Source organism: Salvia miltiorrhiza, chromosome 3, assembly GCF_028751815.1.
Source record: "Salvia miltiorrhiza cultivar Shanhuang (shh) chromosome 3, IMPLAD_Smil_shh, whole genome shotgun sequence".
In the NCBI taxonomy this organism is placed as follows: domain Eukaryota; kingdom Viridiplantae; phylum Streptophyta; class Magnoliopsida; order Lamiales; family Lamiaceae; genus Salvia; species Salvia miltiorrhiza.
The window spans coordinates 53,977,759-54,001,418 of record NC_080389.1 but is presented as its reverse complement, the minus strand read 5'-3'; the positions used below and the strand labels follow the sequence as shown (position 1 = coordinate 54,001,418).

The 23,660-nt window shown below is 33.8% G+C and overlaps 1 protein-coding gene across 1 annotated transcript; it reads right to left on the bottom strand.

The window, feature by feature from the left end:
* Positions 1-18,537: 18,537 nt before the first annotated feature.
* LOC131014421 (xyloglucan-specific galacturonosyltransferase 1-like) lies at positions 18,538-20,397 on the bottom strand. The gene has a single exon (XM_057942397.1). It carries the CDS (start codon positions 20,282-20,284, stop codon positions 18,860-18,862), a length of 1,425 nt encoding a protein of 474 aa, XP_057798380.1. The 5' UTR covers positions 20,285-20,397; the 3' UTR covers positions 18,538-18,859.
* Between the last annotated feature and the right edge of the window lie 3,263 nt (positions 20,398-23,660).

Here is a 23,660-nt window from a genome sequence, read left to right as displayed (position 1 = left end):
TGCCTCTGATATGAATGCGAACTGAATGGTTATTTGATATAGCAAAAAACCTCGCTTGTGTTCAACTGATTGGTTGTTGCTGGAGTTGAGTGAAGTGTGAAATAACTGAAATGAACGATGGTTCTCCTTTAATGCAGGTGAACTAATCAAAGAGAATGAAGTTATTGAAGCCAAGTCTTACCTTGAGAACTTGGCTGAACGAACTGGAGGCTTCTATGCCCTTTGGAGAGAGTTCTTGGTGGCAGCAAAGTGATAGAAAATGTGGTGTTGTTTGGCTGATGATTTAAAAGATGGAGTTGTTGGCTGATACTACAAGGAAGTCAAAATGTGTCTGCCTCTTTAGAGAAGGTGTAGTCATAGGTTGCGGCTGAGGTGGTTGGATGTGGTATGCACGCTTGAGTGTGCTTAGTCAAAAGGTGCAAAATAGGCGGTGGAGCAGGAGGAAAGAGTGCAGTGGTGACTGCCTTTGCAGCCCACTTTTCCTTTTCCCTTTTCTTATTCTGTTATTTCCTTTTGGTACTTAGTGTTGGTGTAATTTAGAAGATAGAAATGGAGGTTGATTGTGGTGAATAAATGAGATATATTCGTATATCTCGGTGCTTTTGTAATTGTAATATGAATCACGTGCTCGTATCTGCTTTGATACTGTCTAACTTTTTAAATAAATCCTGTGTTTCGACATATGATTTCCCGCCTTGCTAGAATTGACATGATGTAAAATGAATCTAAATTAAATCCGTAGATTTAATTCATTCGCTGTTCTGATGTCTAAATTAAATCCGCAGATTTAATTAACTCATGAGTCGGAAATAATCCACAACTTAAGTAATTATAAATAATATAATCGATAGTCTCATCTCGCTCAATAAATAACATGACTTCGCTAAGCCAGTTATAACTTTTGAAAAACATCACTGACTGCTTCAATAATATAAATTCAGGATCATAAGCTGAATTCATATCCGGATAATAATCGGTTCCATTCACTAATGAAAAATAATAAACACAAAATACTGGATTTAATATATATAAAAGAGCGGGTCACTACAAAAATCCAGGACTTAACGATTTCCATAGATACGAAATTTTTACTTACAATTTACAAAAAGCTAAACAAAGCTTAAAAGCCTTTGAATCTCAAAGCTCATATTTAACCGCTGCATAAATATTATTTGCTTAATTTAAGCAAATTTTATAAATACTCTGATAATATCAATTCCTAATTAGGAACATTAGATACCACGCCTAGTGGTATCAAATATATATATATATATATATATATATATATATATATATATATATATATATAATTTGCTTAATTAAGCAAGCAATATTTATGCAGCAAATAAATATGAATCTTGGTTTTCAAAGGCTTTTAAGCTTTGTTTAGCTTTATTTAATTTATAAATAAAAACTTCGTATCTAACGAAATCGTCAAGTTCTGGATTTTCCAGAACACCTTCAAGATAAATTATAAGATTTTTAATGCATTTTATTTTTTCTTCTAATTTTTTAAAGTAATTAGCACAATTACTATTTAGGATAACATAATCATAGGGAGCATATAAAATATTATTAAATGCTAAAGGATTTAAACTCATAATAGATACTTACATATCACTTAAGTGAAGTGACCCGGGTTCGATCCCTCTTGGGAGCGAATTGGAGATTGGAGATATAAGGTGGATTTGGTGAATGGAGAGATAAGGTGGTTCTTGGAGTGGATGGGGAACTAATTACTAACATCTAACATGACTTTGACCGATCAAAAAAAAAAAAAAAAAAAAGAATTTCTTCAAGGCTTCACACGAACAAAATAAAAATTACAAAACTGAGAGAGGGAGAATACAAACTTATGCATACAAACTTATGCTTCTATCTCGTGATGCCTCTACAAGTGAGGACTTACACCTTTTTATAGCTAAAAACACCCGACAACAATCTACAAATTTCAAAAGCAAATATACAAAAGTCAAAAAGTAAATAGTAAACCTTTAATATACATCATTGCATGCGTCATTACGCCTTTTTCATGCCATTTTTGACCCATGGCTGATGTCTTCTAGTAAAAATTTATTAAGATCGCCATATGGATCTTGAGCTTCTTGGAAGTCTTCATTATCGAGCATTTTTGTATCAGAGATAAAATTATCTACCGTTGATGAAAAAAGAGTTGATGTTAAATTTCCTCATTTGATCATTTCTGGATTTTCTTTTCCAAAGACTTTTTTCCACAAAGAATTAATTGAATCTTTATCCATTGTCTGAAAAAGATCTTTAAGCAATGAATTCTTTGAAGGAGTCTGATAATTCAAACTTTTCTCAATTATTTGGGATGATGATTTAATAGAGAGAATTCATCGTCTGTCAAAAGTTCTTCCTTCTCCAAAAAAGTCTTCTTTAGGCCACCATTTAATAAGAATTATTCTGACCAAGAATGACGGAGAGAGTTGTAACTCACATTTCTCTCTTTTTTGAGTTTGAAGAACATAATCTCATCTTAAGATCCATGGAATAGAATAATAATTTGCAAATTGCAAAGTGGTTTCAAGACTTTCAAGGTATATATATATATATATATATATATATATATATATATATATATATATATATATATATATATAGGGTGTGGTTCTAAAGAGAACTACATTATTTGTGAGAACGTGAGAAACATCAAATCTAATGCATTCACTGTAAAAATTAATGCATTCGTTGTTAAAATTAATGCACTCAAAAAAATTAAAAAAATTGTTTCCTTCAGGATTCGAACCCAGGATCTACATTCATCCAACAAGATGATACATCAACCGTAGATCTTGATAATCGAATGGCTGAAAATGGTTCTCCGTTCTTTTTTTATTTATGGTTCTTTCTTGAGCCTCTCCTTATATATATATATATATATATATATATATATATATATATATATATATATATAGGGGAGTGCTAGAATAAAAACACTCTTAAGTGTATAAAATATAAATGATTTTCAGCCCTTAGATCATCAAGATCTACGGTTGATTCGTAACCCTATTGGATGAATTCGTGGTTCTGAGTTCGAATCCCAAAGGTAACAAAAATTTATTTTTCGCAATTCGTAACTCTGTTGGATGAATTCGTAACCCTGTTGGATAAAATTCGTACATAAAAAAATGTTTATATTTATATTTTAAGAAGTGTTTTCACTGTAGCCCTCCCCTATATCTATATATATATATATATATATATATATATATAGGAAGAGGTTCTAATAAAAACCTCTTTTAAAATGAGAACTAGGAACCACATCTTAGTCTTTAAAATTGAAGATCTAGTGGTTAGGATTAATTTGAGAAAACATGCGCATAAAATGGTTCCATTAGTTATACATTCCCGTATTTTTGTGTTTTTGATTAGTTAAAGGTTATATTTGTCTTTTACTATTTTCTTAATTAGTTTTGGTTTCGTATATACGAATGCAATTAAATCCCAACTGTTTCAATTGAAATCCACATATATGTATATACGATTGCAACTAAATTAACAATTAATAATTTGTATATTTTAAAGCTATGCACCTAAACATTCTTTTGTGCAATAGATTATTTATTATGCACCCACTCACTAGTAAAATGCACTTAAATTAAATAATTAAAGCAAATAAACATTCCAATAGTATTATTCACGAATTTGTGCAATAATTTTTAATATCTATGCAACAATAAAATCTGCTTGTGCAATTCTTATTATCTATGCAACTGTGCATCTTGATATTATGTAATAGTTAAGAAGTGTTTTTGTAGAGCAATTTTTGTATATATTTTTTTTGTATTCATAATATATTTTTAGGTTGCTTTATTATATGTCCATTGTTGCACGTTTAATTTTTGTGTTGCACTTCGTTTAATAATTCATTTTATTTATATGTAGATTTCAGTTGCACGGTATATTAATTTCGTGGACGAATATTGTAATGCATATACTTGCACAGATATGTATTGTAATTGCATAGATGTGTGTTGATGTAGCACAGTTTTATTTATGAGTATATTTCAAATGCACAACTACTTATGTTCGTTGCAGGAGATGTTGTGTTAATTGCATATAATTTTAATTGCATAGTTGGTATCTAAAGCTGCATAGTTGTTGTAGTGTACTATGTTGCACAAATGAAAATTTTAATTAAATACATAATGAGTTAATTTTAATTGCATATGCATAATTGGTATCTAAAATTGCACAAACAAAAATAAATATAGATGAGAGAACGTGATAAAGAATCCCATAAAAATCGATTCTATAGTTAATTCAATAAAATACAAATGACTTAATTAATCTTTAAATTATAACAAACTAAAAAAACGGCACTTATTAATTAGAATATCTAATTAGGCATGTTTTATTAAATGAAACAATCCTAACCACTAGATCTTCAATTTTAAAGGTTAGGATTAGGTTCCTAGTTTTCATCTTAAGGGGGGTTTCTATATTAACCCCACCCTATATATATATATATAGGCTAAGTTTCAATGAAGAAGGCCTAAATGTAAGAAAGAAGAGAGAAGTAATCTCATCCGTTGATCTTATCTAATCTAACGAACATGATTTATTCACGCCATGTTCAACAGATTTTTTCGTTGAACATATGGGGGGTCGAACCCCAGAACCCCCAAAAATATTATATATGTTCACGAATGTTCAACGAAAAAATCCATTGAACATGGCGTGAATAATCATGTCTGTTAGATTAGATAAGATCAACGGATAAGATTTCTTCTCTCTTCTCTCTTACATTTAGGCCTTTTTCATTGAACCAAACCCTATATATATATATATATATATATATATATATATGGTTAGATTCCATGGCAACCACCTACTTAAATGGAGAATAGAGACCACATCATGTCCGTTGGATGAATCTGTATCAAGGGACCATAAAATTCCATGATATTAAATTAATTTGGTATGTTTATGAAATCCCGTGAAATACTCCATTCCTTTTCTGATGTGATACCATTCGTCAATGAACGTAATAGCTGAACATTAGTATGCTCATTTATTTTCCTACGAACATATTGCTGTTCATTTGTTTTTCTACGCATATATCATCGAACATTAGTATGTTCATTAATTTTTCTACGAACATAGCAATGAACATTAGTACGTTCATTAGTATTTTCTATGTGAACATTAGTATGTTCATTTGTTTTTCTACGAACATATCAACGAACATTAGTATGTTCATTAGTATTTTCTACGAACGTGTGAGAGAGAGAGAAAGAGCGTGAGTTTGGAGAGAGGGACGGATCAGTGAGGGAGAGATTTGAACATAAATAAAAGATTTGATTAGTTGTAATTAGGGAAATAAATAAATATGAAAAAATTACAATAATTAATTGACGAATGATCACCGTTAGATTAAACAAGATCGACACACAAGATTTGGTCTTCATTCTCGATATAAGAAGTGGTCTCCATAGTATATATATATATATATATATATATATATATATATATATATGGTCAAGTTAAACAGAGAATGCTAAATATTTAGAGAATAGAGAAATCGTGAAACAAAAACGAACAGATATACAAATTTAACGAACAGATCAATGTACCGCATGAACAGCAATTTGAACAGACGTATTTAGTAAAAAAAAAGAAAATCTCGCCACCAACAGGATTCGAACCCTGGGCAAATTGCTGTTCATGCGGTACATTGATCTGTTCGTTAAATTTGTAGATCTGTTCGTTTTTGTTTCCGATTTCTCTATTCTCTAAATATTTAGCATTCTCCGTTTAACCTTTCTCTCTCTCTATATATATATATAAAATCTACCCAACTATTGAAAGCTATGTACCAAAAATACCTACTTTTTTTGATTTCGTACATTCTATACTCAATTGAATTGTTTAATATATTGTTGAAGTATGCGTGTCTCAAGAATATGCAATTGCAAGAAAAGTGAGTGTGTCATACACACTTTTTTGACTGAATTTATTGTTTGGTGATAGAGGTAGATATAATCTTAAAGGACATAATTATGACAATAATATTTGTCTTGTTATATCCACTTATAATACGCAAAAATCATTCAACACCAACATTATTTGAATATCTTAGTTTTTTTGCGCATATTGTCCTCTACGCGAATCTCCTCTCTCTCTCTCTCTCTCTCGTGCCGGAGACCGTTGTCGGAGACGCTCGTCTGAGACCATAGATGCACCAGAAGAAGTTTTGTTATTCTCTAAATGGATTATTTGCGTGTGACTTATTTGTATTTTGTGCAAATGATATGTGATTGCACAACCTACACCAAAAAACATACATATTTTCTCTCCAAAAAGCAATTAGGGCAACACTTCATTTGTCTTATTTAGGTGAGTTTTTTTCTTCGATTTTTCTAATACTTTATCTGATGCAATACGTGATTTATATTTGATTTTAGGTGGTTCAATTTATATTCTGCGACAAAAGGCCTGATGCAATTAATGTTATTGTACTGATGGAAAATGTATTGCTCTTTCTTTCAAAAAGGTGAGACGCAATTTATTGTGCATATTTCTTTGGGCAAAGGCGCACATTAGCCCTGAACTTGACACCCCTATAGCTTTTACCCCACAGAATCGGTCAATGCGCGCTGACTTCCCTGAACTCTCGAAAGAAAGGGGCATTTAAATCCCTCCGTTAAACGGCCCCTAAATGTCGTCTCCTTTTAATTTTTTTTTATATTTTTTTCCAATTTTTCTCACACGCTTTCTTTTTCGGCGACGAGCGCCATTGCTGACTCACACATAGACGCAACAACGATAAGCTGCCTGACCTCCCTCGCACTTCCCCTATACCTGACTCCTGACCGACTCTCTCTCATATCATCGGCGCTCGTTGCACTGCCTGAGCCCTATCTCCCCAAATCCAGTCACCACTCCAGTGACTCTCTCCTCTCTTAGAAACAGAGCACGCTCTCAACACACGGATGAAATCCGTCCAATCTTCCCTGAAATCCGACGATCGCAGCGACGAGCCACGACCGCCACTCTCACTTCTCCCTCGAACCCCATATCTCTCTTGAACAGATCCGCGCCGCGGCTCTACTTCCGACGAAGCAGCGCCCAACCTTCCTCGAGTTCTCTCCTCCCTCTGATCACGTTTTCCCCCGGCTCCGACCGATAACAGCGATTAGCTCACCTCCGGCCGCCGTCTCCCTCAAACCCCATATCTCTCTCAAAAAAACCGCCGCCGCGGCTCCACTTTCGACGAAGCAGCGCCCAACCTCCCTCGAGTTCTCTCCTCCCTCTGATATCGTTTATCCCTAGCTTCGACCAACAACAACGATTAGCTCACCACCGACTACCGTCTCCCTTTATCTCTCAGCTCCAACTAACAGCAACAGGGGGTCGCTGGAGCTGTCTCTCCCTCCCGGATTGACTCTTAAACCGACACAGCAGGCCAACAACAATCCAAGTTCAACAAAATTCCCTTTTTAAATGGTGGGGTCCGCCGAAAATTAAAAAAATAAATAAAAGAAAACGGTGCTTAGGGGCGTCAAGTTCAGGGAGGTCAATGCGTCTTGACCGATCTTGGGGGCTGGGGGGGTAAAAACTATAGGGGTCTCAAGTTCAGGGGCTAATGTGCATCTTTGCCCTATTTTTTTTAAAGATTTTTTTGTACAATTGTGGCCATTTAATTTATGATATATTTTTGAAAAATATTTCTCACAATTGTTTAATTTTTGGAAGTCAGTAAATAAATCATTTATATAGATAAATAAAACTATACAATAACAAATGTATCCTTTTAAATATTACTCGTTCCTTTCCAAAATATAATTAAGATGTTTTAAGCTTTTGCACAAGAATTAACAAAAACTAACTAACATTAATTTTTAAAAACTCATTCTTTTTTCTAATCGGCAAAATTTAAATGAAATATTGTCAAAATGCTTTAAAGAAAGTATTTTAAAAGAAAAAGTGATAATCTAATTAAAATTGAAATCTGGAGCCCCACAAACCATTTAATGCGGAGGTCATATATTATCTTGAACAATAAGTGAAGATATGGTAAGAAAAAGTATGCAAGTATTTTAAAAGGAGAAGTGAAAATCTGATTAAAATTGGAATATGTAGCCCCATGAAGCATTTAATGCGGCGGTCATATATGATAGGGAAAGGGTGATGATAAATGGACACCTGGTGTCCTGAACACCTGTATAAAACCGGTTTTTTTGCATTTAACCCAAATGGGCCGATTTAGAGGAATTTTTGTATTTACTAATTAACCCCTCATATTATTTAATGTTTTTTGTTGTTTCCTTTTTTTTTCGATTATTTTTGTTTCCTTTTTTTACGTTCTTTTTGTTTCCTTTTTTTTCTCTTTTTTTTTGGTTTTTCTTTTACTTATTTTTCAGTTATTTAGTTTTGAAAATTATGTAAATCATATATTTGAGGTTTATATGATTATTTATTCCGAAAATTGTTTAATTTATTATTTTAAAATTTTATTATTGATTTGTTACCAATAATTCATGGTTTTTTGTTAAAAAATCCTAGATTTGTTTGTAGCTATTATTTTTTTTAATTAATATTTTTTAAGATTATTTATTTATTTCTTTTGAAAATTTTGTTATTATGTTTTTTATATTTGAAAATTATGTTATTTTTTATTCGATTTTTTTTTATTTGGAAATTATGTTATCTTTATTTGTTTCAAATAATTTGGTGATTCTTCTAAAACTAATCATAGCTTTGTTTCCACTAATTTAGATATTCTCATTCTCCACAAAATTATCCTATATTTGAATCCACTATTTTAGAGATTCTCATAAAATATTTCAAGATTTTTTCCAAATTTTTTATTATTTATATTTTTGGAAATTATGTTTTTATTTTTTTGAAAATTATGATTTTTTTTCCATTAATAAGTAAGTAATATTAATACTTGAATCCACTATTTGAATGTTTGCCAGATGTTTGTTAAAAAGTGTGATCGAATTTCGTATAACATTCTGAATGATTTTTATCATCCTTAAAATTAGATATTCACCACTTTTATATTTATGATTTATTTTTCATGAATAAAATCTAAAATCAAAAATCAAAAATCAAATCTTCACAAAAGAATGAAAAATCCATATATATATATATATATATATATATATATGTGTGTGTGTGTGTGTGTGTGTGTGTTTTTTTTTATATTATATTCAATAATTTAATTTAAATTAATTAACTAACTGCATTTTAATTTTATAACGAAGAATTATATTGACTTCGTTAAGTATACTATAGCAGTTCACCGTATTAAGGGCATATATCGTGTTTAATACTTTACTATATAAACTTGTTTCTCATTCAAGTATATGTTAAATAGTGCGCGAGCGAAATCCAATCGTATGAATCATTTAACTTTATTTTATTTATTTATATATTATATTCACTAATTTAACTTAAAATAATTAATAACTCATAATTTTATAACGAATAGTTATATCGACTTCGTTACATACACCATAGCAGTTCATTGTCTTATTGACATATCATGTTTAATTATTTACAATAATACATTGTTTTTCATTCAAGTATATGTTATATAGTTTTCCGAGCGATATCCCTGCATATGATTCATTTTATTTTATTTATTTTTCTCAATTTCACTAATTTACTTCAATTAATTAATCCAACTCTATTTAATGGAGTATACTTTTTATTTCAACTTCACTAATTCATTATGATATTATAATAACGCTTATATTAATCTAAATTTTTCCCAATTTCACAATTTTATTAATATTGTACCTCCATAATAAGTTGTCACATAATTTCATTTTGTAATATATTTATTCATTTATAATGTATTCTATGCATTTTTTTTTGTGCTTGTACAACTTCAATGGTTTCCCCAACATAAACTTTATTTTCTTCCTTTATTTGATGGAAAACTTTATTTTCTTCCTTAAAATTATAGAATAAACACATCATTCAAATTAAAAGAAACGAAGAAACAATCAAAAAAGAGTTTTCACATCACAATATATAGTTTTAAAACATAAGCTAATCATGCATAAAATTAATTTTTTTCTAAGTTAGCTCATTACCTATGTCATCTTATTAGAACGCTTCAATTGATAAGTAGGAAAATAAATTATATTATTAGAATTAATTAGAATACCAATAAAAGAGTTGAATAATTATTTGATACCAAATCAAAGATCTTGCATTCATCTTTAATTTAAGATATATATAGAATATTTTTTATAAATAAAATTTGATTTCTAAAAAGAATCATCAAAATATGAAAAAGAAAATATGAGAGAGAGAGAGAGAGAGGAGAGATGAGAGAGAAAATATATGGGATATGGGATATGCGATTTGTTGAGTTTTATAAATACCCTTTGATTGATTCTTTAATTACAATTTTGCCACAAACTGTGTTTTCATATAATAAATAGATTTCAATTATATAAAATGAATATCTTTATGATATAAGCAAACATATATTCGCATATTTTTTTTTTGGGGGATCGAGGGTTTTTGGTAGATTGTGAGGAAGACGACGACAATTTGGTGAGGAGTAGAATGGGATTGGGTGAGGCGTGTTTTGGGGTTTGGGTTTATTGAAGAGGCTCAATTAATTTCTGATATGGGAAGTAGGTGAGGTGCGATTTGGACCGAAAATAAGGAGTTTAAATTTATTTAAGGCCATTATCTTAGGGCTATTTGCAAAAATATGCCACTATTTTTCGGACTTGCAAAAATAGGCCAATTATTTTAGTTTTTGGCATTTTTAGGCCACATTTGAGCTCAATTCAGTATTTATAGGCCATTTTTTGGGGTCAAAATGTGGCCCAAAATAGCCTGATTGGATACACATGTGGCCTAAAAATACCAAAAACTAAAATAATTGGCCTATTTTTGCAAGTCCGAAAAATAGTGGCCTATTTTTGCAAATAGCCCTAAGATAATGGCCTTAAATAATTTTAAACTCTCGAAAATAAGAGACAAATGGGCTGCTATTTTTTCAGTTCAGTCAGCCAAAATATGCATATATATATTATATTCAATTTTCTTTGTATTTTAATTTATTTTTGTCCACATAATATTACAATATTTTTTTTTACAAATTCAGTAATTAATTTCAAATAATTAATTCTACTTTACTTCATTGACTATAATTATTTTCGACTTCGTTACTCATACAATACTATATTCATTTTGTTATAATTATATTACATTTAATACATTATTATAATACATTCAAACAAAGTATTCCTTAAATAGTTTTGCAACCGAATCCAATCATATGATTCATGTTTTTTTAGTAATGTTTTTTTCAAATTCACAAATTATTTTCAATACATTGCAAAATGTCATCGTATAATACATTGTTTCTCATCCAAATATATGTTAAATAGTTTCGCGAGTGATTTCCAATCGTACGAAAATGTTATTTTCAAATTTTAAACATTCATATTGCCCACATATATATTCCTTCATTTATAATATATATGATTCTCCGAGCAAAATACCATTGTATGATTCATTTTTTAATATTATTTTTCCAACTTCACTAATTTATTCCAATTCATTAATTCAACTTTATTTCATTGAGTTTAATCATTCTTATTATTATTATTGAGTTTATTTCAATTCACTAATTCAACTTCAAACTATATTAGTTCGTTTTCTTATTATTGTATCGCTTTTAATAAACTATATGTTATATAATTTTACAAGCAAAATCTCATGCTTACGATTCATTTTATTTTATTTTTTCTCATTACTCACACTATATTATTTCATTCTCTTAATGGAAACAAATCTAGGATTATTTTTAGAAGAATATCCAAATTAGTGGAAAGAAATAAAATAACATAATTTCCGATAAACCAAAATAATAAATCTTCGGAAAAGAAAAAAACAAAATTTTAGAATATAAAAATACAAAATTAAAGAAAAAATATATTTTCAAAACAATAGAAAAATAATATGTAGGAACAAAAATAGGATTACTTTTAGGATCTTCATAAAATTAGAGTAAACAAATAAATAAAACATAATTTTCGAATAAAAATAAATAATATTAATTTTGGAAAGAAAAAACTAGAAACAAATATAAGATTATTTTATCAAGAAACAAATAATCAAAAGAATTCCAGAAATAAAATTCAAATTTGATTTATATAATTTTCGAATTATATAATTAAGAAAAGCTTATGAAATAAAAACATAAAAATAAGAAAACAAAATAAACGAAAAAAAGGAAACAAAATGAAAGAAAAAGAAGGAAACAAACTAAACGGAAAAAAAGGAATCAAACTAAACGAAAACAAACTAATTTCGGATTTATATTAACAGTAAAATAGTAGTACTTAATAAGGATAAATCAGTAAATAACTAATTCACTAAAAAACCGGTCCACTTTGGCTAAGTGCAAAAACTCCGGTTTTGACCGAGTGTCATGGACACTCGGTGTCCATTTAGCTTTTCCAATATGCAAGGTTAAAAGAAAGCTGTAATCAAGTATGCAGATTTTGCAAATTTAATGAAATCATTTTCATTAGAGACATTTCAGTCGATCAATAAATACAGAAGATATGTAGAAGACATTTAAACCTCGAGAAATATGTTTCAGTTTTTAAATATAACAATGATTTTACAAGGTGAGTGCTGAATTTACGGATACAAAACCTGATATAAATTTGTAATTATTGTTGTTCACTCAGTCATGGTTTATATATAGGTTAATGCAGTGTAATAATAATAAAGTATAATCTATTTTATACTTCCTCCGTCCCAACGAAAGCGGTGTGTATTCCTTTTTGAGTCGTCCAAACGAAAGTGGTGCATTTCCTTTTTTAGTAATAATTTTACACTACAAACAATGTGATCCCACACATCTTTACACACTTTTACACTACAATCTTATTCTCCTTAAATCTCGTGCCGAAAAGAAGTGCACCGCTTTCGTTGAGACGGAGGGAGTAGTTTATTTGTGGAACAAACAACAATGAAAGATCTTGTGCTAGGCAGATGCTAAAAAATAAAAGTAAATAAAATAGATTTTGATGTAGGCGATTCTTGAGCCCCACAAAATCTGGTGATGAAAGATGAAATTGCAGGCATTGCATAATGTACAGAAAGTTTGAAATTTTAGTGAGTCTGGGAAATGAGAGATTGTGGATCTGCGAATCAAGATTTGAAGTTGTAGCCATACTCTACACATTTCATCTATAAATACAGTTGCCTTTCATACCATGCGAAGCATAATAGAAAGATATTTGCAGAGAAAAAGATTTTTATTATGTGAAGAGTTAATCTCAATAGAAAGTTAAAAGCTATATATATAGCCAATACAAAAGTTTTCAAAAAAGAGATGAAAAAGCACGGCATGTGCATGTATGCAGCGCCTCTAACTAACTATGGTGCAGGTGCACCGAACACCTTTTATTCTAACTCTCAATAGGCCCCCTCAAGATGGGAGGTAGATGCTACAAAAACCCATCTTGTCCATGATATTACGCAGAGCGGGTGCAAGAAGTGCTTTGGTCAAGACATCGGCAAGTTGGAGTGTATTCTTGACATGGATTGGTTTCACAACCTTCTGTAAGAACTTGTCATGCACATTGTGGTAGTCGATTTCAATATGCTTGGTGCGCTCATGAAACACGGGATTGCAACAGATGTACACAGCTGCTTGGTTATCACAAAACAAAGGAGTAGCAGCTTGTTGTTCAACTCCGAACTCTAGCAACAAGTTTCTGATCCATGTTACCTCACAGCTCACCTGAGCCATAGCTCGATATTCTGCCTCAGCTGAAGACCTAGAGATAGTACTTTATTTCTTCGATTTTCGTGAAATCAAGGAAGAACCTAAAAAGACAGCAAATCCAGTAACTGATCGCCTAGTAGTAGGACATGAAGCCCAATCTGCATCACAAAATGCTGACAAATTCAAGGTAGAGGTTGCAGAAAAGAATAAACCATGACCTGCTGTGCCCTTCAAGTACTTTAAATCTCTTTCTGCTGCCGCCATATGTCCCTCACAAGGATTAGCAACAAATTGGCTAAGATTGTGCACAACAAAAGTAATATCTGGTCTTGTTAAACTGAGATAAAGTAACCTGCCAATGAGTCTCCTGTAGCTGCTAGAATCAGTCAGCAAAGCTCCCTCTTCATTACTTAAGTGTTTACCTGATTCCATTGGAGTAGCAGCAGGTTTACTATTCATCAAACCAGTATCTTTAAGTAAGTCAAGAACATATTTTCTTTGACATAAGTAAATGCCTTTGGTATTGCGAGCAATCTCTATACCAAGAAAGTATGTTGGCTTGCCCAGATCTTTATATTTGAATGTTTTCCCTAGAATTCTTTAAAGGCAGCCACCAGATTAGCATCATTGCTTGCTATCAAAATATCATCCACGTACACAACTAAGCCCAAGAACTTGGTACCATCTTTCTTGTAGAAGAACGAATGATCACAACCTGACTGAATCATGCCAAAACTGCTCAAAGCTTCAGAAAACTTCAAATACCACTGCCTAGAGGCTTGCTTGAGACCATATAGAGATTTAGTCAGTTTGCACACTGAACCAGGAGGATATGGATTCCCCCCTTCATCAAGTAAGCCATGAGGCAGTTCCATATATATATATATATATATATATATATATGTATATATATATATCTTCATCAAGATCACCATATAAGAATGCATTATTAATGTCAAGATGGCAGAGATCCCAACCATAAGCAGCAGCTAAAGACAACATAAGTTTTACTGTGACAAGTTTTGCTACTGGTGAAAAAGTATCAAGAAAATCAACACATGCTTGTTGAGTATAACCCTTGGCGACAAGCCGAGCCTTGTATCTGTCTAGAGTACCATCAGCAAAAAAATTTGTGCGAAAAACCTATTTACAGCCAATAGCGATTTTATCAGGGGGTAACAAAGTGATAAACCAAATGTTTCTTTTGATGAGTGCTTCTAGTTCAGCTTGCATAGCCTTCCTCCACTCAGAGTACTGGGCAGCCTGATGATAAGAGGAAGGTTCAGGGATGGAAGACAAGGAACAAATAAGCCGAAAGTAGGCAGATGAGAGTCTAGAGTAAGATATATACTGATGGATGGGATATGGAGAAGAGATTACAGAATTACAAACATAATCTGTAAGATGAGAAGGTTTCCTGACTACTCTTCCAGATTTGGTGGTAGGAGCAGCAGGAACAGGAGGTGTGGAGGATTCAGTATGATCAGGAACCGAGTCTGATGTTGAGGGGTCAGAGAGAGGACCAAGATTTTCTACTGATGAAGATTCTGTTGGTGTGTTAAGTGAAGATGACTGAGGTGGCAGAGAAGATGAAGAAGTGGAGGAAGAAGACTCTACATGAAAGGTGAATTGAGGATCTGGAAAGGTTGATGGAGACTTATGTGAATAAGGAAAAATGTGCTCATGAAAAACCACATCTCTACTGACAGAAATTTGCTGTGTATCAAGATTTAGAACTCTATATCCCTTGTATCCTGATGGATACCCCAAGAATAAACATTTGGCAGCCCTAGGAGAGAACTTGGTCCTATGTCTATCCAATGTAGACACAAAGCATAAACACCCAAAAACCTTAAGATGAGAATATAAGGGAGGTTTACCAAACAACAACTCAAAAGGGGTAGCATTGTGAGGTAAGACAGAAGATGGAATGCGGTTAATAAGATAAGAAGATGTGTGTATGCACTCTCCCCAGAAGGAGACATGTAAATGTGATTGAAAGAGGAGACTACGGGCTACATTTAAAAGATGCTGGTGTTTTCTTTCCACCCTGGCATTCTGCTGTGGTGTGGAAACACAAGAATGGTGCACTAAAGTCCCATGTTGAGCATATAACTCTCCCAACCCAAACTCAGGACCATTATCACACCTAAGTATTTTAATATGCTTCCCAAATTGAGTAGCAACTGTGTTAAAGAATTGGGTAAGGATCATCTTAACATCAGACTTAAACTTCATAAGAAATGTCCAAACAAAACGGGAACAGTCATCAACAATGGTGAGAAAGTAAGTGTAACCTTGATGAGTGGGAGTTTTATATGGTCCCCAAATGCCACAATGAATAAGATCAAATATTTCTTTTGATATATGAGTAGATACAGGGAATGACAATCGTTTTTGTTTAGCTAGAGGACAGACTTCACATATGGTCTGCTTACAAGATGAAAGAGACAAAGTTTTAGACAAAATCTGGAGTTTATTAGAAGATAAATGACCTAATCTATTGTGCCACAAATCGGCCGACACAACATTAGAGGCAGGAGAGGATGATGGTTGGAAAGACTTTACTGAAGGTGCATCCATCACATATAGATTGCCTAATCTGCTACCCTTCCCAATCACAATCCCTTGTGAAGCTCCCTGAATCACAAAGGCATCATGTGTAAAAGTCACAGAGCAACTAGTGGAAGTAGTCAGTGAGCTAACTGAGATGAGGTTATAAGAGAAAGTAGGAACACAAAGCACAGATTTAAGGTGTAAGGAAGGTGAGATAATAACAGTACCAATGCAACTAACTGGAGCATTACTACCATTAGGCAGATTAACATGAACATTATTGGCTATAGAAGATTCAACAAGCATTTTAGGATTGTTGCAGACATGGTGTGTGGCACCTGTGTCTAGCAACCAGTAGGAAGAAGAAAACAAAGTAGAACAAACTAAAGGCTGGATAGATATAGTACCACTAAAAGGAGGAGAGCTTGCAACTGAAATAGTAGCATCACCAAGAGGCACACCATCAGGTTTGGCGGCAGCAGAAACTTGTGGAGCATTGGCTGGTGAAGAGCCTATCTGCATCTGATTTTGCAAATAAGAAATCGTCCTGGCCATATCAGCAGTTGTCAAGCCAGGGGAGCCTTGGGAAGAACCCCAGGTTTCAGCTGCACTAAACTGATTTATAGAACTGTTACATTCTGATGAAGTATATTGAGGTTTACCCCTACCTCTTCCATAACTAGGTGGATAACCAATGATTTCAAAACATTTGTCTACAGTGTGACTAGTTTTTCCACAATGAGTACATAGAAATTTGCCTTTACCACCTCTGCCTCGACCAAAGTTAGCAGAGTTAATCATAGATCCAACTGTATCACCAGCTATTTGAGACAACTGAGGCACAAAATCAATAGATCTCTATCGTTCCTCTTGTAGAACAATAGCAAAAATTTTAGAGAGAGGTGGAAAAGGAGTAGTAGAAATAATCTGTGATCTAATATGAGAGAAAGAGGTATTCAAACCGATGAGGAATTGCATGGAACACCCTGCATTTGATACTCATTCCATTTCCTTGAGCTATGGCATCGACAGTTATCGCAAGTGCACCATCGAGCCGGCTGATAGTCTCTATATTCATCCCACAGAACTCTGAGCTTGGTGAAATAAGCTCCAACATCATCAGATCCCTGTTGTAAAGTGTAGAGTTGTTGCTTGAGCTGACAAATTCGTGCTAAATTTCCTTGTGAGAACCGATCCTTCAGATCGTTCCAAATGTGAGCTGCATCATCGGTGTACATGATGCTAGAACTAATATCCAGTGTGACTGAATTCCGAATCCATGAAACCACCATACTGTTGCAGCGCATCCATTGAGTGAACAACATATGAGTTTAAAATTATTTAAGGCCATTATCTTAGGGCTATTTGCAAAAGTAGGCCACTATTTTTCAGACTTGCAAAAATAGGTCAATTATTTTAGTTTTTGGCATTTTTAGGCCACATTTGAACTCAATTCAGCATTTATAGGCCACTTTTTGGGGTCAAAATGTGGCCCAAAATAGCCTGATTGGATACACATGTGGCCTAAAAATACCAAAAACTAAAATAATTGGCCTATTTTTGCAAGTCTGAAAAATAGTGGCCTATTTTTGCAAATAGCCTAAGATAATGGCCTTAAATAATTTTAAACTCACAACATATCAGTGTGATGCGGACGAGGAATAGATCCATCGATGAAGGCGAGCTTATTCTTCGCAATAAGAGCGGTAGTCATCGACCGATGCCAATTGGTATAATTGGAACCATTTAACTGTTGTGTAACAAGCTGGACGCCTGGATTATCACTTGAAGGAAGAAAATAAGGACTTAATGGATCTTCATATGGAGGTGGATGATAGTTAGGGTTTTTGGTGTTTGAAGGCGTAGCAGGCGCCATTGAAGAAGAAAAGAGTAAGAAGAAACAGCGGAAGACTCAAAGTTTTGCTCTAGATAGATATTCGCAGAGAAAAGGATTTTTATTATGTGAAGAGTTATACAAAGCTAAAAGCTATATATATATAGTCAATACAAAAGTCTTCAGAAAAGAAATGAAAAAGCACGGCATGTGCATGTATGCAGCGCCTCTAACTAACTATGGTGCAGGTGCACCGAACACCTTTTATTCTAACTCTCAATAAAGCACATTATTTTAAAATTCGTATAAACTTTTTAAGTTTACGGACAATTACCGTATAATATGCAAAGTAAATTTTACAAACGGTATTCTTTTGACATGCATTGCGCCGATTTTTTTTTTTTTTTGATGAAATTACATTATAAATAATACAAACCACACACACACCCCACCTAGTGATTATTGTGGCCGAGAGTATTCGAACCTGTGACCTCTTGGACAACAGGCAACCACCCCAACCACTAGGCCATCCCAAGGGGACAACAGGCAACCACCCCAACCACTAGGCCATCCCATTGCGCCGATTTATTGTTTGCGCAGGGCGTGGTAGTTGGACCCACTATTAGTTTATATGTAAAGAGAAAAGTTATTGGTTGATATAATGATTGTGACTGCTATATGTTTGAGTGAATGAATTGATGCAGTACATAGATATATATCTATTTTCCATTTAATGTGGTGAGTCTCCCGATCAAACTATTTACGGTTACAGAAAATGCATCTTGAAAATCGTGAAATTGGGATTGGGCATCCCCATAGATGAGTCGAGGCAAGAGGTGGTGAATTATGTATCTCCTCATATCCTCCCTCACCCTCACTGGAATCTTGACGAGCCTGTCCACCACATTCACACTCTTGTTCCTCACCTCTTCTATGCCCATCATAACCGAATACAGCCTCCCATCTTCTGGAAGATGCCATGGATACTGATAGTATGCCGTGAAGGGATCAAACACCACTGGTATGCACCCTGAAACCAACGAATCAAATACTGATTTTCTGGTCGCGGTGTCTCCTGGAGGCTGCAGGCAGAACTCCGACTCCATAAATAACTCCACGATCGCCTCCGCCCGATCACAGCCCCCGCCCTCGCAGTTGTAAAACTTGCATTCCCCAATATTGGTGCACTGCTCGATTAGAATGGAGCGGATGCTCTCCGGAGTAGCCCTGTTGGCGGCGGCGAAGGCCACCACGCTGCTCCTCCTGGATTCGCTCACCTTCAGCTGCCAGTTGACGATGTCAGCGTCTGTTTGGGGATGGAAGAAAGTCGGATAAGGTACGCCCACGTCGTTGACGTGCCACGGCTGGCGTTCAATCAAGAGCTTCATCGGATTCTGCATCTCCTCCTGCAGTAGAAACATATTAGTACCCCATGAATGGGGATCCAATTTTCTGAAATCCCACGTGATGGTGCCCAGCACGAAGACGTGATCCCTGCCGGCGTTCCGCCGCCAGGGCTCCTGCGTCCGGAGCCACCGCAGGAGGTCCAGCGCGAGCGAGTCCTTGACGCGTGTGGAGACGTTCTTGGAGCGCCACCTGAGGACGTCGAGGCCGCCGTAATACGGCACGTAGAAGAGGCTGGCCTGCCGCTGCTGCCGCACTCGGCACTTGTGATTCGCAAAGCGAGAGTGGAAAATGGGATCCAGCGCAAATTGGTGGGTGTTGTGCCACCCTCTGCCCAGCTTCTCCACCGCCTCCCCCAGCCCCCCGTTGCTCAAGTACTTGCAGAAATCAGCCCACCCGAACCCGGTCATCTTCCCGCACTCGCCTAACAGCTCCTTGTTGAACCTTGCCGGCAGCTCGTACACATAAATCCCCCTTCCTTGACAATTTGAACTCGATGGTGATGACGTCCATGATCTCTGCAGCTTTACCAGCTTCTCAATTTCCTTGTAAGCAGGATTCTTCCAACTCTCCTCCTTGGAGTGATTATTGGGTTGAGTGTTGAAACAAGAATCACAACTCTTACCAGGAATAACTGCAGTGGAAGAAGACCAGGTGTAGAGAAAAATTAAGGTTAAAATGGCAGCTAGCACTGGCACCCTCAACAAAATTATTTTACGAAACAAAGAAACTACAGCCATTCCGGTAGCCGGATTTGCAGAATCGCTCACTTCTCTCTGCTTTATTAATAGTGTAGGCCTGTAAGGCTAGCTAATGAGTTCTTGAAAACTAAAACTAATAAGCATTTATGCGAAGATATTTATGAATATCGGTTCGAAATCTTTTATCTAACTATTTTGATAAGTTTTTCTGTAAATATAAAAATTGTTTACACTAATTAGCATATATTGTTGGAAACTGAAATTTAAAAAATTGTATAACCTACTTATGAATCAATCAATTATAAAATTGAAAATCACAAACTTAGATCTAAAAAAATAATTACAAAATTTTAATTACATTAGTGAACTATATTAATAATTTTAATATTAAATTCAAACACAAGAGTGACTGGAAAGAAAATAATTAAATACTTTAAAAAAGAGATATCCGAAATCTAAAAACATCAAAACAATAAGATTTTGAGCTAAATTAAAATTAAATTGGGAGCAAAAGAACCCAAAATTGAAAGTTTCATGTTCTAGACAAAAAAATAGCAAAAAGAAAAAGAAAAGGAAAAAATAAGAAGGATAATTATTTCTTGTTTTAACTTAGGTGTGATATTTAACATGAATGTGACTTTGAATAACTCCCCCAAAATTGTGTTTTGGAAGTTGGAATCTCATCATCGTTGAATTAATTAATCTTTATCACTAAAAAAAAGTTAATTATTATTCAAATGAGAAAGCTCCACTTGTCAATATCATCCATTTTTTTTTTCTCTCAAGTCATAACCAAAATATTCTAACCCCTTAAAACTCCATTTCCACCCTGAGAGCTACTGCAGTTCTTCAAATAATAATCATCATTTATTGTTACATTTAATTTGCTGATGCCAAATTTAGTTCTCTGAGGGCCATATCCTACTGCCTCCGCCATGTTTTTCTGGTGATTTTCAGATTATATGCATAAATATTCGTGTTTATATATAGAGATGAAATTATTCAAATGAGGATTGTTTAATAACTTAATACATGCAGCTTAACAGGCTTGCAAACTAACGATTGTTTGATATGGATGTAAATATTGAGCAAGGTACTTTTCAACTTGGTAAAAATTCATTTGAGGTTGTTTAGAGAAACTTGTTATCTAAACATGAGACGCTTGCAGCACCCCAAAATGATTAGTATTACAAAATAGAAGGGGCTCAAAATAGAGGGATTTCCTGGTCCAATATCAGATTGTTTCTCCCCCTCATCTTTATAATTGCTTAGGGTGTTTTATTTTGGTTGTAAAATTTTCATTCGAAAATGATAAATAAGAAAATATGAGAAAATATTATATTTTCTTCCTTTTTTAATCATATGTTTACTAAAGATGAAAAGATGAGAAAATATTACAAAATATTTTCACGCCCCTACCTTAGGATAATATTATCTAACATTAAAGAGAAAATAAGTGAAAAAGGGTTGCCCCATAAAATATTTCACCTTGTCTAAAGAAAAATTTTCATCATAATAAACATGTCAAAATGGTGAAAATATACCTTTTCTGTCATTTTCCATCAAAGTAAACGTACCCTTAGAAAAAAAGAAAATTAGTTGCATCTGATTATTTTCAATCACATTTATACCATTTTACATTATAATAGAACCAATTATATATAGAAGAGATGGATGGAAGAAGTAAAGCTTGGAAATACGTACATAAAAAATGAACTCTTTTCAAGCAACAGTTTCCCCTCAATTCTGTGTTTAAGCCCACAATTTTCATCAACAATATCCCAAAACTATACGCATCGGCCTTGTAAGAGACTTTGCCAATACTTCTGCTGATGAGTTCAGGAGCAACATAGCCGATAGTTCCACTAGCCACCATTAAGGACATGGTGTTCTTGTCGATGGAGCACAACTTTGCCAGCCCAAAATTAGATATTTTTGGAACAAACTTATGATCAAAAAGTATATTATGAGGTTTGATGTCAAAATGTAAGATCTGAAAATTACAACCTGATGAGAAGTAGTTCCTATATCAGCGTTGAACATTTAATTAGGAGTTTGTTTTTCGATTGTTAGTTATACTACTTTAAATTAACATTGTTATTGTTTGAAATAATTGCTACAGCGCAGGAAATATTTGGAGCACTGGGTTATCTCATGAGCTTTTTCAAATTCGAGTAGAAGTTAAACGTAATCGCCAGAACTGTAAAAAAGAAGAGCAGCACAGGTCGAAGTCAGTCAACAAAAGTAATAACTATTACCCGTGGTCAAAACAAGCGAATCTAACGTAGTTTAAGTACATAATCTCCAGTACCATGGGAGCTTCCCGTTTGACGTGCCCCGGGGCTGGATGCACCGATGACAGAAACAACAGCCTGAGTCTCTGGCGCTGTTTTAGACAACCCAGGAATAACTGCACCATAATTTGTCTTCCACATGTTTCCTGCACATGTAAGTACTACAAAAAAAAAAAAAAAAAAAAAAGGAGAAGAAGAAACTAAACAACAAAGACACAAGCTTATACCAATGCTGGCTCGTAGATACTTAGAAAATAATCATGCGTCGGCCAGAGTCGAGCTACTTTGGATTAAAGCAACACAGTCGAATTTACCATCCTTGAAACGAGCATTCAAATCATCCAACAATGCACGTTCAAAAGAGGTCGAGGGAGTTATGTTGGGTTCGGGGGTATGTTTAGAAAGATGCCAGCGCATCTAAAAATTTCCAATGTAGGTAATCCAATCCCCCCCATCCGTTACACGGACAAAGAAATACTTATCAAGGAAATCTTTATCCAAAGAATTTAACTTTTTCAAGAAGTTTATATGGCAATTGGGCTTAAAGGTGAAATGATAATGAATCCCAATCTTCTTCAAGATTTGAGTTTTATGAAACAACTCAGTACTGGACTGGAAGTTGTTAGCAGCGCAGAGAATATGGAAAGCTAACGCACGACACGTGGCTGCTGGGGAGATTACAAAATAGAAGGGGGCTTGTTTTGAAGGGGCTCAAAATAGTGGGATTTCCTTGTCCAACCCATCATCTTAGGGTGTATTTGCTTTGGTTGTAAAATTTTCATTCGAAAATAATGAATAAGAAAATATGAAAAAATATTATATTTTCCTCTTTTTTTATCATATGTTTACTAAAGATGAAAATATTAGAAAATATTAGAAAATATTTTCACACCCCTACCTTAGAATAATATAATCGAGAAAAAGTTTTTTTTTAAAAAAAAAAAAAAAAAAAAAACGCAATGCGTGACGCTCAGAGAAAATTCCACCCTGCCTAGAGAAAATTTCACATCATAGTAAACATATGAAAATAGGTGAAAATATATTTTTTCTCTCATTTTCCATCAAAGTAAAAGCACCCTTAGAAAAAAAAGAATATTAGTTGCATCTGATAATTTTCAATC